Here is a 17,300-nt window from a genome sequence, read left to right on the forward strand (position 1 = left end):
TATTTGTATAATGAGATTTTCAAATACATTTCTGTCACACTTCTCCCAAGATTACAACTTTTGTTAAAATTTTATTTCTATAGAAAATTTTGTCACAATATTACTTCTATGGAAAATTTTGTCAAAATTCTTTAAAAAAATTATTTTTTATAGAAAATTTTCTCAAAATTTTATTTCTATTGAAAATTTTGTCAAAATTGTATTTCGATAGAAAATTTTATCAAATTTTTATTTCTATAGCAATATTTATCTAATATTTATTTCTATAGAAAATTTTGTCAAAATTGTATTTCTATAGAAAATTTTGTCAAATTTTTATTTCTATAGAAAATTTTGTCAAATTCTGATTTCTACAGAAAATGTTGTCAAAATTTTATTTCTATAGAAAATTTTGTCGACATTTCATTTCTTTAGAAAATTTTATCAAAATTTTATTTCTAAACAAAATTTTGTCAACATTTTATTTCTATAGAAAATTTTGCCAAAATTTTATATCTATAGAAAATTTAGTCAAAATTGCATTTCTATAGAATATTTTATCAAATTTTTATTTCTATAGACAATTTTGTCAAAATTTTATTTCTATAGAAAATGTTGTCAAATTTTTATTTCTATAGAACATTTTGTCAAATTTTATTTCATAGAAAATTTTGTCAAAAATTTATTTCTAAACAAAATTTTTTCAACATTTTATTTCTATAGAAAGTTTTGTAAAATTTTTATTTCTATAGAAAATTTTGTCAAAATTTTATTTCTATAGAAAATTTTGTCGACATTTTATTTCCATAGAAATTTTTGTCAAAAGTTTATTTCTATAGAAAGTTTTGTCAAAATTTTATATCTATAGAAAATTTAGTCAAAATTGTATTTCTATAGAATATTTTGTCGACATTTTATTTTTATAGAAAATTTTGTCAAAATTTTAGTTCTATAGAAAATTTTGGCAAAATTGTATTTCGAGAGAAAATTTTATCAAATTTTTATTTCTATAGAAAATTTTGTCGACATTTTATTTTTATAGAAAATTTTGTCAAAATTTTATTTCTAAACAAAATTTTGTCAACATTTTATTTCTATAGAAAATTTTGCCACAATTTTATATTTATATAAATTTTGTCAAAATTGTATTTCGATAGAAAATTTTATCAAATTTTTATTTCTATAGAAAATTTTGTCAAAATTTTATTTCTATAGAAAATTTTGTCAAAAGTTTATTTCTATAAAAAATTTTGTCAAAATTTTATTTCTATAGAAAATTTTATCAATTTTTTATTTCTATAGACAATTTTGTCAAAATTTTATTTCTATAGAAAATGTTGTCAAACTTTTATTTCTATAGAAAATTTTGTCAAATTTTTATTTCTATAGAAAATTTTGTCAAAAATTTATTTCTATAGAAAATTTTGTCGACATTTTATTTTTATAGAAAATTTTGTCAAAATTTTATTTCTATAGAAAATTTTGTCAAAATTTTGTTTCTATAGAAAATTTTGTCAAATTTTTATTTCTATAGAAATTTTTGTCAAAATTTTATTTCTATTGAAAATTTTATCAAAATTTTATGTCTATAGAAAATTTTGCCAAAATTTTATATCTATAGAAAATTTAGTCAAAATTGTATTTCTATAGAAAATTTTGCCAAAATTTTATTCCTATAGAGAAAATTTTGTCGACATTTTATTTTTATAGAAAATTTTGTCAAATTTTTATTTCTATAGAAAATTTTGTCAAAATTTTATTTCTATAGAAATAAAATTTTGTCCTGAATTTGCATTACTTCTTTAGGTGTCATCCGAATTCAATATTTTGGATGTAAATTAACAAATTCTGTGATATTTTGTCAAATAAATAATTTTTATAATTTTTTATGGATTCTAACGCTTGTTGGAAACGTTTGACCTCAAATATTTTCAAAAATTCACAATATTTTCAAATTAGTATTTGGCATTTTTTTCGACAAAATTGAAATGACTTATACAATTTTATGAATTTTTACCCTATTTTTAACCTATTTGAGCCACCGTGGTGCAATGGTTAGCATGCCCGCCTTGCATACCTTGTGGCTTCGATTCATGCTTCGACCAAACACCAAAAAGTTTTTCAGTGGTGACATTTCTGAGGGTTTCAAAGCTTCTCTAAGTGGTTTCACTGCAATGTGGAACGCCGTTCGGACTCGGCTATAAAAAGGAGGTCCCTTGTCATTGAGCTTAACATGGAATCGGGCAGCACTCAGTGATAAGAGAGAAGTTCACCAATGTGGTATCACAATGGACTGAATAGTCTAAGTGAGCCTGATACATCGGGCTGCCACCTAACCTAACCTATTTGAAACAAAAAATGTTAAAATTACCCATTAAAAGTATGAAAAAAACCAAGTTATAAAAAATTGAATTAAAAGAACTTACTGGGTAGTTAAAATAAAGAACATCATTGGGAGTGAATCTTCTGGAAGTGCTTTTAAAGTTGTACCTTTGGAAGACCTTCCAAACTATTTGGCTGGGATATACATCGCATACTGTCAACTTGGACTGATTGTAGAGTTCGCTACTACTGGTCTTGATTGCTTCGCATACAATCAGCGGTCAAGTTATCTTGATCATTTCCCATATAACAGAGAACAGTCAGTATCGCGCGCTCGTCCTAAAACAAAGTAATCAAAATGTTTTTAGAATTCATAACGATATTTGTTCTGTTAATAGTTTTGGATTATTTATGGAAAAGAAAATTTAATAAAATTATGCAAAATATACCTGGACCCTTAGACTTACCTATATTTGGTTCTATATGGTTAAGTTTAAGTTCTAAACCTGATGGTACAAAACATTCCCTTGATTATTGGTATCGCAATACCCCGTGGACTATATTCACTCATATATTTCAGAACTTCTAAAATTGGCCGATTTTATATCGAAAAAGTATGGACGTGTGGTGAAATCTTGGGTATTCCATATCAATGCTCTCTTCGTTAGTGATCCCAAATATATACAGACCATTCTAAGTCATCCCACGGAAATAAAGAAAACTCTCTTGTATTCCCTATTGAATGAATGGCTAGGCGAAGGTCTATTGACTAGCCATGGCCCCAAATGGTTATCCCGACGCCGTGTGATAACACCAGCATTTCATTTTCAAATTCTTGAGAACTTTGTACAAATTTTCGATCATCAAGCCACCATATTTGCCCATAAATTGAACAAACATGCTGCGACTAAGGAAACTACTCTGGATGAAATATCAAAATCTGAAAGCAAGTATGTCACTGATGTGGAGCATTATATAGCCTTGGCTACATTGGATGTTATATGTGAAACAGCCATGGGAGTAAAAATAAATGCTCAAACTGATGAAAATTGTGAATATGTTCGAAACCTAATCGAGTAAGTATGTAAATCAATACATGAACACCCAAAGAAATATGTTAGTAGATACAGCAGAAAATTGAGCTAAAACTGCACAAAAGTCTGCTAAACGAAACAAATTTGCTATTTTTGCGAACAAGACTGTTTTAATTTCTTAGCAGGCAAGAACTGCAGAAACCATTAATTTTTAGCTGTTCCCACTGACTCTTTCTTTTGAGAGGTGGCGATTGTCATAATGTTCTTTAGATATGGTTTCATGTACACGGTTATCATTCGATCCAAAAATAATCTATCAAAATTTGAAGAAAGTTTTAGCAAAAATCTACCGAAACAAACAATCTTATTTTGTTTTATTTCTATAGAAAATTCTGTCAAAATTTTATTTCTATAGAAAATTTTATCAAAATTTTATTTCTATAGAAAACTTTGTTAAAATTTTATTTCTATAGAAAATTTTGTCAAAACTTTGTTTCTATAGAAAAGTTTGTCAAAATTTTATTTCTATAGAAAATTTTATACCTATAAATTTTGTACAAATTTTATTTCTATAGAAAATCTTGCCAAAATTTTATTTCTATAGAAAATTTTGTCAAAATTTTATTTCTATAGACATTTTTGTCAAAATTTTATTTCTATAGAAAATTTTATCAAAATTTTATTTCTATAGAAAATCTTGCCAAAATTTTTTATATATATATATAGAAAATATAGAAAATTTTCTCAAAATTTTATCTCTAAAGAAATTTTCTCAAAATTTTATTTCTAAAGAAAATGTTGTCAACATTTTATTTCTATAGAAAATTTTGTCAAAATTTTATTTCGATAGAATATTTCGTCAAAATTTTATTTCTATAGAGAATTTTTTCAAATTTTTATTTCTATAGAGAATTTTTTCAAAATTTTATTTCTATAGAAAATCTTGTCAAAATTTTATTTCTATAGAAAATTTTATCAAAATTTTGTTTCTATATAAAATTTTGTTAAAATTTTATATCTATAGAAAAATTGGTCAACATTTTATTTCTACGGGAAATTTTGTCAAAATTTTATTTCTACAGGAAATTATGTCAAAATTTTACTTCTATAGAAAATTTTGTCAAATTTTTCCTTCTATAGATAATTTTGTCAAAATTTTATTTCTATACAAAATTTTGTCAAATTTTTCCTTCTATAGAAAATTTTGTCAAAATTTTATTTCTATAGAAAATTTTGTCAAAATTTTATTTCTACAGAAAATTTTGCCAAAATTTTATTTCTATAGAAAATTTTGTCAAAATTTTATTTCTATAGAACATTTTATCAAAATTTTATTTATATAGAAATTTTTTTTCAAAATTTTATTTCTATAGACATTTTTGTCAAAATTTTATTTCTATATAAAAATTTATCAAAATTTTATTTCTATAGAAAATTTTATCAAAATTTTATTTATATAGAAATTTTTGTCAAAATTTTATTTCTATAGAAAATTTTATCAAAATTTTATTTCTATAGAAAATTTTGCCAAAATTTTATTTCTATAGAAAATTTTGTCAAAATTTTATTTCTATAGAAAATTTTGTCAAAATTTTGTTTCTATAGAAAATTTTGTCAAAATTTTATACCTATAGAAAATTTTGTCAAAATTTTATATCTATAGAAAATTTTGTTAAAATTTTATATCTATAGAAAAATTGGTCAACATTTTATTTCTTCGGGAAATTTTGTCAAAATTTTATTTCTACAGGAAATTATGTCAAAATTTTATTTCTATAGAAAATTTTGTCAATTTTTTCCTTCTATAGATAATTTTGTCAAAATTTTATTTCTATACAAAATTTTGTCAAATTTTTCCTTCTATAGAAAATTTTGTCAAAATTTTATTTCTATAGAAAATTTTGTCAAAATTTTATTTCTACAGAAAATTTTGCCAAAATTTTATTTCTATAGAAAATTTTGTCAAAATTTTATTTCTATAGAAAATTTTATCAAAATTTTATTTATATAGAAATTTTTTTTCAAAATTTTATTTCTATAGACATTTTTGTCAAAATTTTATTTCTATAGAAAAATTTATCAAAATTTTATTTCTATAGAAAATTTTATCAAAATTTTATTTATATAGAAATTTTTGTCAAAATTTTATTTCTATAGAAAATTTTGTCAAAATTTTGTTTCTATAAAAAATTTTGTCAAAATTTTAATCCAAAACAAAATTTGTAAATTTTTTTCTATAGAAAATTTTGTCAAAATTTTATTCTATAGAAAATTTTATCAAAATTTGATTTCTATTTTGTCAAAATTTTATTCCTATAGAAAATTTTGTAAAAATTTTATTTCTATAGAAAATCTTGCCAAAATTTTATTTCTATAGAAAATTTTGTCAAAATTTTAGTTCTTTAGGAAATTTTGTCCAAATTTTATTTCTATAGACATTTTTGTCAAAATTTTATTTCTATATAATTTTTTTTCAAAATTTTATTTCTGTATAAAATTTTTCCAAAATTTTATTTCTATAGAAAATTTTATCAAAATTTTATTTCTATAGAAATTTTATCAAAATTTTATTTCTATAGAAAATTTTTTTAAAATTTTATTTATATAGAAATTTTTGTCAAAATTTTATTTCTATAGAAAATTTTGTCAAAATTTTGTTTCTATAAAAAATTTTGTCAAAATTTTAATCCAAAACAAAATTTTGTAAATTTTTTTCTATAGAAAATTTTGTCAAAATTTTTTTCTATAGAAAATTTTGTCAAAATTTTATTTCTATAGAAAATTTTATCAAAATTTGATTTCTATAGAAAATTTTGTCAAAATTTTATTTCTCTAGAAAATTTTGTCAACATTTTATTTCTATAGAAAATTTTGTCAAAATTTTATTTCTATAGAAAATTTTTTCAAAATTTTATTTCTGTATAAAATTTTTCCAAAATTTTATTTCTATAGAAAATTTTATCAAAATTTTATTTCTATAGAAAATTTTATCAAAATTTTATTTCTATAGAAAATTTTATCAAAATTTTATTTATATAAAAATTTTTGTCAAAATTTTATTTCTATAGAAAATTTTATCAAAATTTTATTTATATAGAAATTTTTGTCAAAATTTTATTTCTATAGAAAATTTTGTCAAAATTTTATATCTATAGAAAATTTTGTAAAAATTTTATTTCTATAGAAAATCTTGCCAAAATTTTATATATATAGAAAATATATAGAAAATATAGAAAATTTTCTCAAAATTTTATTTCTATAGAAAATTTTATCAAAATTTTGTTTCTATAGAAAATTTTGTCAAAATTTGATTTCTATAGAAAATTTTGTCAACATTTTATTTCTATAGAAAATTTTGTCAAAATTTTATTTCTATAGAAATTTTTATCAAAATTTTATTTCTAGAGAAAATTTTGTCAAAATTGTATTTCTATAAACAATTTTCTCAAAATTTTATTTCTATAGAAAATTTTGTCAAAATTTTATATTTATAGAAAATTATTTCAAATTTTTTTTATAAAATAGCGGACAATATTTTCTGTTTTTATTTCGTTTGGTTTTTTGTTTTATATTTCTCCTTTAATATGTACATCGCATACTGTCGACTTGGACTGATTGTAGTGTTCTCTACTACTGGTCTTGATTGTTTCACATGCAATCAACCGTCAAGTTATCTTAATCATTTCCCATAAAAGAGAGAACAGTCAGTATTGCACGCTCGTCCAATAAACAAAGCATTCATAATGATTGCGGAATTCTTATCGATATTTGTTATTTTAATAATTTTGGATTATTTATGGAAAAGAAAATTTAATAAAATTATGCAAAATATACCTGGACCTTTAGACTTACCCATATTTGGTTCTATATGGTTACATTTAAGTTCTAAACCTGATGGTAAAAAACATTCCCTTGATTATTGGCATAGCAAAACCCCGTGGACTATATTCACTCATATATTTCAGAACTTCTAAAATTGGCCGATTTTATATCAAAAAAGTATGGACGTGTGGTGAAATCTTGGGTATTCCATATCAATGCTTTATTCGTTAGTGATCCTAAATATATACAGACCGTTCTAAGTCATTCCACTGAAATAAAGAAAAATCGCATGTATTCCCTATTGAATGAATGGCTGGGCGAAGGTCTATTGACTAGTCATGGCCCCAAATGGTTATCCCGACGCCGTGTGATAACACCAGCATTTCATTTTCAAATTCTTGAGAATTTTGTACAAATTTTCGATCAACAAGCCAGCATATTTGCCCATAAATTGAACAAACATGCTGCGGCTAAGAAAACTACTCTGGATGAAATTTCAAAATCTGAAAGCAAGTATGTCACTGACGTGGAGCATTATATAGCCTTGGCTACATTGGATGTAATATGTGAAACAGCTATGGGAGTAAAAATAAATGCTCAAACTGATGAAAATTGTGAATATGTTCGAAACCTAATCGAGTAAGTATGTAAATCAATAAATGAACACCCAAAGAAATATGTTAGTATACACAGCAGAAAATTGAGCTAAAACTGCACAAAAGTCTGCTAAACGAAACAAATTTGCTATTTTTGCGAACAAGACTGTTTTAATTTCTTAGCAGGCAAGAACTGCAGAAACCATTAATTTTTAGCTGTTGCCACCGACTCTTCCTTTTGAGAGGTGGAGATTGTCATAATGTTCTTTAGATATGGTTTCATGTACACGGTTGCCACTCGAGCCAAAAACAATCTATCAAAATTTGAAGAAAATTTTAGCAAAAATCTACCAAACCAAACAATCTTTTTGTCAAAAAAAAATTTCTATAGAAAATTTTGTCAAAATTTTATTTTTATAGAGAATTTTATCAAAATTTTTTTCTATAGACAATTTTGTCAAAATTTTATTTCTATAGAAAATTCTGTCAAAATTTTATTTCTATAGAAAATTTTGTCAAAATTTTATTTCTATAGTCTATTTTGTCAAAATTTCATTTCTATAGAAAATTTTGTCGAAATTTTATTTCTATAGAAAAGTTTGTCTAAATTTTATTTTTATAGAAAATTTTGTCAAAATTTTATTTCTATAGAAAATCTTTGTGAACATTTTTTTTCTATAGACAATTTTGTCAAAATTTTATTTCTATAGAAAATTCTGTCAAAATTCTATTTCTATAGAAAATTTTGTCAAAATTTTATTTCTATGGAAATTTTTATCAAAATTTTATTTCGACGGAAAATTTTGTGAAAATCTTATTTCTATTGAAAATTTTGTCAAAATTTTATTTCTATAGAAAATTTTGTCTAAATTTTATTTTTATAGAAAATTTTGTCAAAATTTTATTTCTATAAAAATATTTTGTGAAAATTTTATTTCTATAGAAAATTTAGTCAAAATTTTATGTCTATAGAAAATTTAGTCAAAATTTTATTTCTGTAGACAATTTTGTCAAAATTTTATTTCTATAGAAAATTTAGTCAAAATATTATTTCTGTAGAAAATTTTGTCAAAATTTTATTTCTATAGAAAATTTTGTCAAAATTTTATTTGTATAGAAAATTTTGTCAAAATTTAATTTCTATAGAATTTTTGTTTTAAATTTGTTTTTTTCAATTTTGTCAAAATTTCATTTCTATAGAAAATTTTGTCAAATTTTTATTTCTATAGAAAATTTTTTCAAATTTTTATTTCTATAGAAAATTTTGTCAAATTTCTATTTCTATAGAAAATTTTGTCAAAATTTCATTTCTATAGAAAATTTTGTCTAAATTTTATTTTTATAGAAAATTTTGTCAAAAATTTTTTCTTTTAAGCTGAAATCAAAAGAACAAACATGATTGAAGTAGAAACCACCAATAAAAAACAAAACACGAATGAAGTAAGAGGAAGCACGCTCAAAATAAACCCAGCCAACTGCACTCAAATCGATGATTTGATGGTGGCAAAGGAAAAGAGAGATGTTTGTATGAATTTATTTCGGCATAAGACGGCTATCATAAACCTTTTTTCGGAGGGTTCAAGTGTGGTTCACTTTGGGTTTAGTGAACTGCCTGAATTTATTCTGATAATTGGTTAATATAGGGTCAAAATTTGGTCAAGGGAAAACGCGTGTAAATCGGTGAAATCGTTTATTTAAAAAATCAAATTAAATTTCTTTTTCAAGTTCAATTAGTATAAAATTCAGGAAAAATATTCAGTTAGGCTTTCGCTTTTCCAAATCCGAATTGCCGGGCCTCACGCTTGACACCTGCCATCAGATTTTGTACAGCCACCTTGTCCACCTTCTTCGCCGCAGGAAGCCAGTTTGCCTTAAACTGCTGCTCGTCCTTAGCAGTTTTTTTGGTCTTCTTTAGGTTCCGCTTGACAATAGCCCAGTATTTCTCAATTGGGCGGAGCTCTGGCGTGTTGGGAGGGTTCTTGTCCTTGGGAACCACCTGCACGTTGTTGGCGGCGTACCACTCCATGGCCTTTTTACCGTAATGGCAAGATGCCAAATCCGGCCAAAACAGTACGGAACAACCGTGTTTCTTCAGGAGAGGCAGCAGACGTTTATTCAAACACTCTTTCACGTGAATTTCTTGGTTGACAGTCCCGGAAGCTATGAAAATGCTGCTTTTCAAGCCACAGGTACAGATGGCTTGCCAAACCAGATATTTCTTTGCGAATTTTGACAGTTTTATGTGCTTTCCCTTTCCTTTTGCCGTATAAAACTCCTGTCCCGGAAGCTGCTTGTAGTCGGCTTTGACGTAGGTTTCGTCGTCCATTACCACGCAGTCAAACTTCGTCAGCATCGTCGTGTACAGCCACCGGGATCGCGCTTTGGCCGTCGTATTTTTTTTTATCATCGCGATTTGGAGTCACTACCTTCTTGTAAGTCGATAGTCCGGCTCGTTTTTTGGCTCGATGCACGGTTGTAGACGATACACCCAGCTTATTTGCGGCATCTCGGAGAGAGAGGTTAGGTTTTCGCTTGAAACTACCGGCAACTCTCTTTGTCGTCTCAGCGGCTTCCGGTTTTCGATTTCCCCCCGATCCAGACTTCCTGGCTGTCGACAAACTTTCCCCAAATACTTTAATTACATTTGTAACGGTTGATTTGGCAACTTTTAGCGATTTTGCCAGCTTTGCGTGCGAGTAGCTCGGATTTTCGCGATGCGCGAGCATAATTTTGATACGCTGCTCTTCTTGCTTGGACGGCATTTGGATAACTGAAGAGTGAATTCCAAAATCAAAATAGGAGCAACATTCTACACACACACACCTTCAAAATGAGGGTGTTCAGGTGAAAGAAATACGTCAAGTTTATATTGACCAAATTTTGACCGTATCACCCTTTAGTTTTGCTGCCAGTAGAGGATGCTGATGAGAAATGTGGTAATTGCGATACGTGCGTCTATCCAACCATCTTGCAGTCTATCGGGCTTTGCCCAAATAAATTTGACATTCTTTTCCTCTGTTCGTTAAGCTACTCTTGTAGTTTAGTCAACACAATGGTTTTAAAGCTGAGATAAAAACAACAAATATGATTGAAGTAGAAACCACCAATAAAAAAAAAAAAACAAAAAAAATATTTCTAAGGAATTTTTGTTTTTAATTTATTTCTATAGAAAATTTTGTCAAAATTTTATTTTTATAGAAAACTAGCGTAACCCGGCCCGCTTCGCTGCGCCTTCCGAAGCGTATTTGGAGGAACATTTTGCATTAACTTAGTCAACTATATCCTTCGTGCTGAAAACAAATTCGAAAAGATTTCAATTCTTTTAAACAAATCGGACTACTTGATTTTTCGTTTATAGGTACAAATACGGCGGGAGAGGGTGTACCCTTTCCTCCAAATTTTTTTAATAATGTTCTGTATTCAAGTAGTTGGACAATCTTCTATATTTCTTGTGAATTTTAAGTGGGGTTTGTCAAGGAAAGGTATCCTTCTCCTCAACATGTTTCCCATCCAATAAATCGGAAAAAGCAAAAGTAGTAAAAAATTTTACCACATTAACATTTGCTAAAATGTTGGAAAATGATGCACCCTCTACGTTGGCTGCCAATTTCATGTAAATTTAAGTTCTTTACTAAAAAGAAGTCTGGCAGAAGCCTGTACAAAAATCATAAAATTATGTACCGAGTTCCCATTTACGGACAACCCTCTACTTTCAACTTAAGAAAAAAAAACGGACAAAAGGGAACCCTCTCTTTACTAAAAAGAAGTCTGGCAGTAGCCTGTGCAAAATCATAAAATTATGTACCGAGTTCCCATTTACGGACAACCCTCTACTTTCAATTTAAGAAAAAAAAAAAACGGACAAAAGGGAACCCTCTCCCCACCTTCGCTCCACTCCGACCTGATATCGGACTATCACGTACCCTATATTAATTTCGCAACTACTCAATGGTCCCTATAAATTCTATCGAAGTAAATCGATAAAGTTTATTTCAATTTTCCCCTTCCCTGACCAGATATCGAAAAATCATATACTAATTTAAAAATTATGTATAAATTTAATCACCTCCTGCCACGTCCCTGCAAATTTCAAGTAGATCGGAGATGTTTAAATTGTGCTCTATTGTTTTAAAGGGACGTCACTTTCCCCGATACAATATCGACACCCCTAACCTTCCCTGAAAATTCTTGAAACTTTCCTTCAAGTGTGGGGCAAGGAAGGTTGCCTCTTCGTTCATAACCTTCCCCCACTGCTTTTGTAAATTTCAAGAAAACTTAATTTTTTTTTGTAGTTTTAGAGGAGGACCTCCTCCCCGACCAAATGTCGAAGAGCGTATCTTTTGTAAACGTCCCAGAAAATGTCAATCAAATTAAAGGGTGATTTGTTAAGAGCTTGATAACTTTTTTTTTAAAAAAACGCATAAAATTTGCAAAATCTCATCGGTTCTTTATTTGAAACGTTAGATTGGTCCATGACATTTACTTTTTGAAGATAATTTCATGTAAATGTTGACCGCGGCTGCGTCTTAGGTGGTCCATTCGGAAAGTCCAATTTTGGGCAACTTTTTCGAGCATTTCGGCCGGAATAGCCCGAATTTCTTCGGAAATGTTGTCTTCCAAAGCTGGAATAGTTGCTGGCTTATTTCTGTAGACTTTAGACTTGACGTAGCCCCACAAAAAATAGTCTAAAGGCGTCAAATCGCATGATCTTGGTGGCCAACTTACCGGTCCATTTCTTGAGATGAATTGTTCTCCGAAGTTTTCCCTCAAAATGGCCATAGAATCGCGAGCTGTGTGGCATGTAGCGCCATCTTGTTGAAACCACATGTCAACCAAGTTCAGTTCTTCCATTTTTGGCAACAAAAAGTTTGTTAGCATCGAACGATAGCGATCGCCATTCACCGTAACGTTGCGTCCAACAGCATCTTTGAAAAAATACGGTCCAATGATTCCACCAGCGTACAAACCACACCAAACAGTGCATTTTTCGGGATGCATGGGCAGTTCTTGAACGGCTTCTGGTTGCTCTTCACTCCAAATGCGGCAATTTTGCTTATTTACGTAGCCATTCAACCAGAAATGAGCCTCATCGCTGAACAAAATTTGTCGATAAAAAAGCGGATTTTCTGCCACTGATTTTGGTAATAAAATTCAATGATTTGCAAGCGTTGCTCGTTAGTAAGTCTATTCATGATGAAATGTCAAAGCATACTGAGCATCTTTCTCTTTGACACCATGTCTGAAATCCCACGTGATCTGTCAAATACTAATGCATGAAAATCCTAACCTCAAAAGAATCACCCTTTATAACCTTAAGGGGCGGCCTCTCTTCCGTCCAAATATCACAAAATCAGGTATCAACTATTACGGTTGACGGAGGTTACGATCTCTCCCCAGCCCTCTGTAAATTTCAAGTAACTCGGTAAAGTTTAATTGTTTCTCTGTATGAACTTAAGAGAAGCGGGTGTCTCCCTATGCCCTTTTATTATACCCTGTTCCACACTGTGGAACAGGGTATTATAAGTTAGTGCATATGTTTGCAACACCCAGAAGGAGACGAGATAGACACATGGTGTCTTTGGCAAAAATGCTCAGGGTGGGTCCCTGAGTCGATATAGCCATGTCCGTCTGTCCGTCTGTCCGTGAACACATTTTTGTAATCAAAGTCTAGGTCGCAGTTTTAGTCCAATCGACTTCAAATTTGGCACAAGTATGTGTTTTGGCTCAGAATAGATCCCTATTGATTTTGGAAGAAATCGGTTCAGATTTAGATATAGCTCCCATATATATATTTCACCCGATATGGACTAATACGGTCCCAGAGGCCAGAGTTTTAGCCTAATTTGCTTAAAATTTTGCACAAGAAGAACAATTAGTACTATAGTCAAGTGTGCCAAATTTTATTGAAATCGGTTCAGATTTAGATATAGCTCCCATATATATCTTTCGCCCGATATGGACTAATACGGTCCCAGAAGCCAGAGTTTTACCCCAATTTTGTTGAAATTTTGCACAGGGAGTAAAATTAGCATTATAGCTATGCGTGCCAAATTTGGTTGAAATCAGTTCAGATTTAGATATAGCTCCCATATATAGCTTTCGCCCGATTTACACTCATATGACCACAGAGGCCAATTTTTTGCTCCGATTTAGTTGAAATTTTGCACAGGGAGTAGAATTAGCATTGCTGCTGTGCGTGCTAAATTTAGTTGAAATCGGTTCAGATTTAGATATAGCTCCCATATATAGCTTTCGCCCGATTTACACTCATATGACCACAGAGGCCAATTTTTTGCTCCGATTTAGTTGAAATTTTGCACAGGGAGTAGAATTAGCATTGTAGCTATGCGTGCCAAATTTGGTTGAAATCGGTTCAGATATAGATATATCTCCCATATATAGCTTTCGCCCGATTTACACTCATATGACCGTAGAGGCCAATTTTTAACTCCGATTTAGTTGAAATTTTACACAGGGAGTAGAATTAGCATTGTAGCTATGCGTGCCAAATTTGGTTGAAATCGGTTCAGATTTAGATATAGCTCCCATATATATGTTTTTCTGATTTCGACAAAAATGGTCAAAATACCAACATTTTCCTTGTAAAATCGCCACTGCTTAGTCGAAAAGTTGTAGAAATGACTCTAATTTTCCTAAACTTCTAATGCATATATATCGAGCGATAAATCATAAATAAACTTTTGCGAAGTTTTCTTAAAATTGCTCCAGATTTAAATGTTTCCCATATTTTTTTACTAACATTGTGTTCCACCCTAGTGCATTAGCCGACTTAAATTTTGAGTCTATAGATTTTGTAGAAGTCTATCAAATTCTGTCCAGATCGAGTGATATTTAAATGCATATATTTGGGACAAACCTTTATATATAGCCCCAACACATTTGACGGATGTGATATGGTATCGAAAATTTAGATCTACAAAGTGGTGCAGGGTATAATATAGTCGGCCCCGCCCGACTTTAGACTTTCCTTACTTGTTTTTATTAAAAAATCAGGAACCTGATATAAATTTCGTAACCCATGTTTTCTGTAAAATTTCAGTCGGGGGAGTTTAGTTTTGTTTGAACTTTCAAAAAAAAAAACAAAATTGGGCAAAGGGGTGGTCCCCCTCCCCGACCAAATATCGAAAAATAATGTAGCGGATTTTTGTCTACATGCCAACCCCAACATTCAATGAAAATTTCAAGCAAATCGCATAATTTTGTTCCAAGTTTCAAAAAGTAGGGCAAGGGGGAGGTCCCCCTCCCCATCCACATATGAAATCATCGGGTACCCCATATTAATTACATAACCTCACCACATGTTCTCTGTAAATCTCAGATAATTTAGAGAATTTTAGTTTTTTAGTACAGTGAGTACTTAAAAAAAAAAACAAAATTGGGAAAAGGAGAGGCCCCCCTCCGCCACCAAATATCGAAATAAAAAGTAGCGGATCTTTCTCTAGATGCCGACGCCAATCTTCAACGAAAATTTCAACCAAATCGGTCCAACAAAAGGGAGGTCCCCCTCCGCGACCAGGTGTCAAAAATGAGGTACCCTATTTTCACCACATGAACGCCCCCTACGATCTCTGAAAGTTTCAAGTAAATCGGTTCAGCCGTTTCGGAGCCAACTCGGTACATACAAACAAACAAATAAACAAACATAGATTGAATTTTATATATATAGATTTTGTCAAAATTTTATTTCTATAGAAAATTTTATCAAAGTTTTATTTCTATAGAATTTTTGTTTTAAATTTATTTCTATAGAAAATTTTGTCAAAATTTTATTTTTATAGAAAATTTTGTCAAATTTTTATTTCTATAGAAATTTGTTTTCAAATTTTTATTTCCATAGAAAATTTTGTCAAAATTTTATTTCTATAGAAAACTTTGTCAAAATGTTTTTCTATAGAAAATATTGTCAAAATTTTATTTCTATAGAAAATTTTGTTTCTATAGAAAAATTTGTCAAATTTTTATTTCTATAGAAAATTTTCTCAAAATTGTATTTCTATAGAAAATTTTGTCAAAATTGTATTGCCATAGAAAATTTTTGGGTTTTAGCTATTCAACTTTTCGTTATTCTAATGATTTTTCCATTTAATAACGGACTACTAATGATCTTGATTTTTATTTTTTGTTCAACAGGATGCAACAAATTTTCTTAGAGCGTTTTGTAAAAATTCACTTTAGAATTGATATTGTATTCAAAGTATTTAATCCAAAGATGTATAAAAGATACAAGCAAGTCATGGCCTCTCTACATGAATTCACAGAGAATATTATAAGGGAAAGAAGAAAAGAAATGTTAAACAATGGACAATCTGAAAATAAAGGAGAATTTGATGATAGAAATACAACTGAAGAAGAAGAAGGTAATATGGCTAAAGTGAACAATTGAACTGAAAATCCATATTCGACTAATTTTTACAAGCTATTGATCGAATCACTCAAAAAATTAATAATATCTAAAACTTATTAGGTTTTATCATGTATGGTGGGAAAAAGAAACGTATGGCTCTATTGGATATTTTGCTTTCATCGACTATTGATCAACAGCCTTTAACCGATCATGATATACGAGAAGAAGTAGACACTTTTATGTTTGAAGGTCATGATACAACTAAAAGTGGTATTGGCTTCACCTTGTATTTGTTGTCACGTCATCAAGAAGTACAAAAGAAGTTCCTCGAGGAATTAAACGAAATCATAGGTCCAGATGTTACTGCTCCTTTGACATATACGAAGCTAATGGAATTGAAGTATATGGATAAAGTCATTAAAGAATCTTTACGTATGTATCCACCTGTGCCATTTATTGGTAGACAATTGGTGCATGATATTCATGTGGGTGGGTATTAAAGTGATCTAATAATGTTTTAACTGTGTATTTTGTAACATTTTTTTCTTCTTGCAGATAATCAATGTATTCCAGGAGGAACAAGTGTTTTACTAGGCATAATGCCTATGCAAAATGATCCGGAATATTTCACTGATCCCCATAAATTTATACCAGAAAGAAAGGAAAGTCACCAGAATAACTTTGTATTCGTCCCCTTTAGTGCTGGTCCAAGAAATTGTATTGGACAACGTTTTGCAATGCTCGAAATGAAAGCTGTTCTCACCAGAATAATTCAAAATTATGAATTATTGCCACTGGGTGAAGATGTTAAGCCAACAATAAGTATAGTATTAAAATCCAAAAATGGATGGCAACTGGGATTTAGAAAAAGACAATAAAAAGATAATAAAAAAATATTCGTACTTATTTTAATTATGAAGGAATATTTTTATTTCGATATAATTGGAAAACTAAACTATAATATAATGAATATTTTATAATCAGAACGAAAATTCACTAAGCTTAAGGAAATTTTGTCAAAATTTTATTTCTATAGAAAATGTTGTCAAATTTTTATTTCTGTAGGAAATTTTGTCAACATTTTATTTCTATAGAAAATTTTGTCAAAATTATATGTCTTTAGGAAATTTTGTCCACATTTTACTTCTGTAGTAAAATTTTTCAAATTTTTATTTCTGTAGA

General features: G+C 28.8%; 1 protein-coding gene across 2 annotated transcripts; it reads left to right on the forward strand.

The window, feature by feature from the left end:
• Nucleotides 1-2,617: 2,617 nt before the first annotated feature.
• On the forward strand, nucleotides 2,618-17,030 carry LOC142229040 (cytochrome P450 4d2-like). 2 transcript variants are annotated; one of them, XM_075299578.1, is made up of 5 exons: nucleotides 2,618-2,813; nucleotides 2,882-3,377; nucleotides 15,905-16,131; nucleotides 16,239-16,607; nucleotides 16,674-17,030. In XM_075299578.1, the coding sequence occupies exons 1-5, from the start codon at nucleotides 2,660-2,662 to the stop codon at nucleotides 16,994-16,996; spliced, it is 1,569 nt and encodes a 522-aa protein (XP_075155693.1). In that variant the 5' UTR covers nucleotides 2,618-2,659; the 3' UTR covers nucleotides 16,997-17,030. The 2 variants fall into 2 exon arrangements, with proteins under 2 accessions (XP_075155693.1, XP_075155692.1); XM_075299577.1 differs by lacking the exons at nucleotides 2,618-2,813; nucleotides 2,882-3,377 and adding exons at nucleotides 7,045-7,232; nucleotides 7,301-7,796.
• Nucleotides 17,031-17,300: the final 270 nt, after the last annotated feature.

Source organism: Haematobia irritans, chromosome 3 (assembly GCF_050003625.1).
Source record: "Haematobia irritans isolate KBUSLIRL chromosome 3, ASM5000362v1, whole genome shotgun sequence".
In the NCBI taxonomy this organism is placed as follows: Eukaryota; Metazoa; Arthropoda; class Insecta; order Diptera; family Muscidae; genus Haematobia; species Haematobia irritans.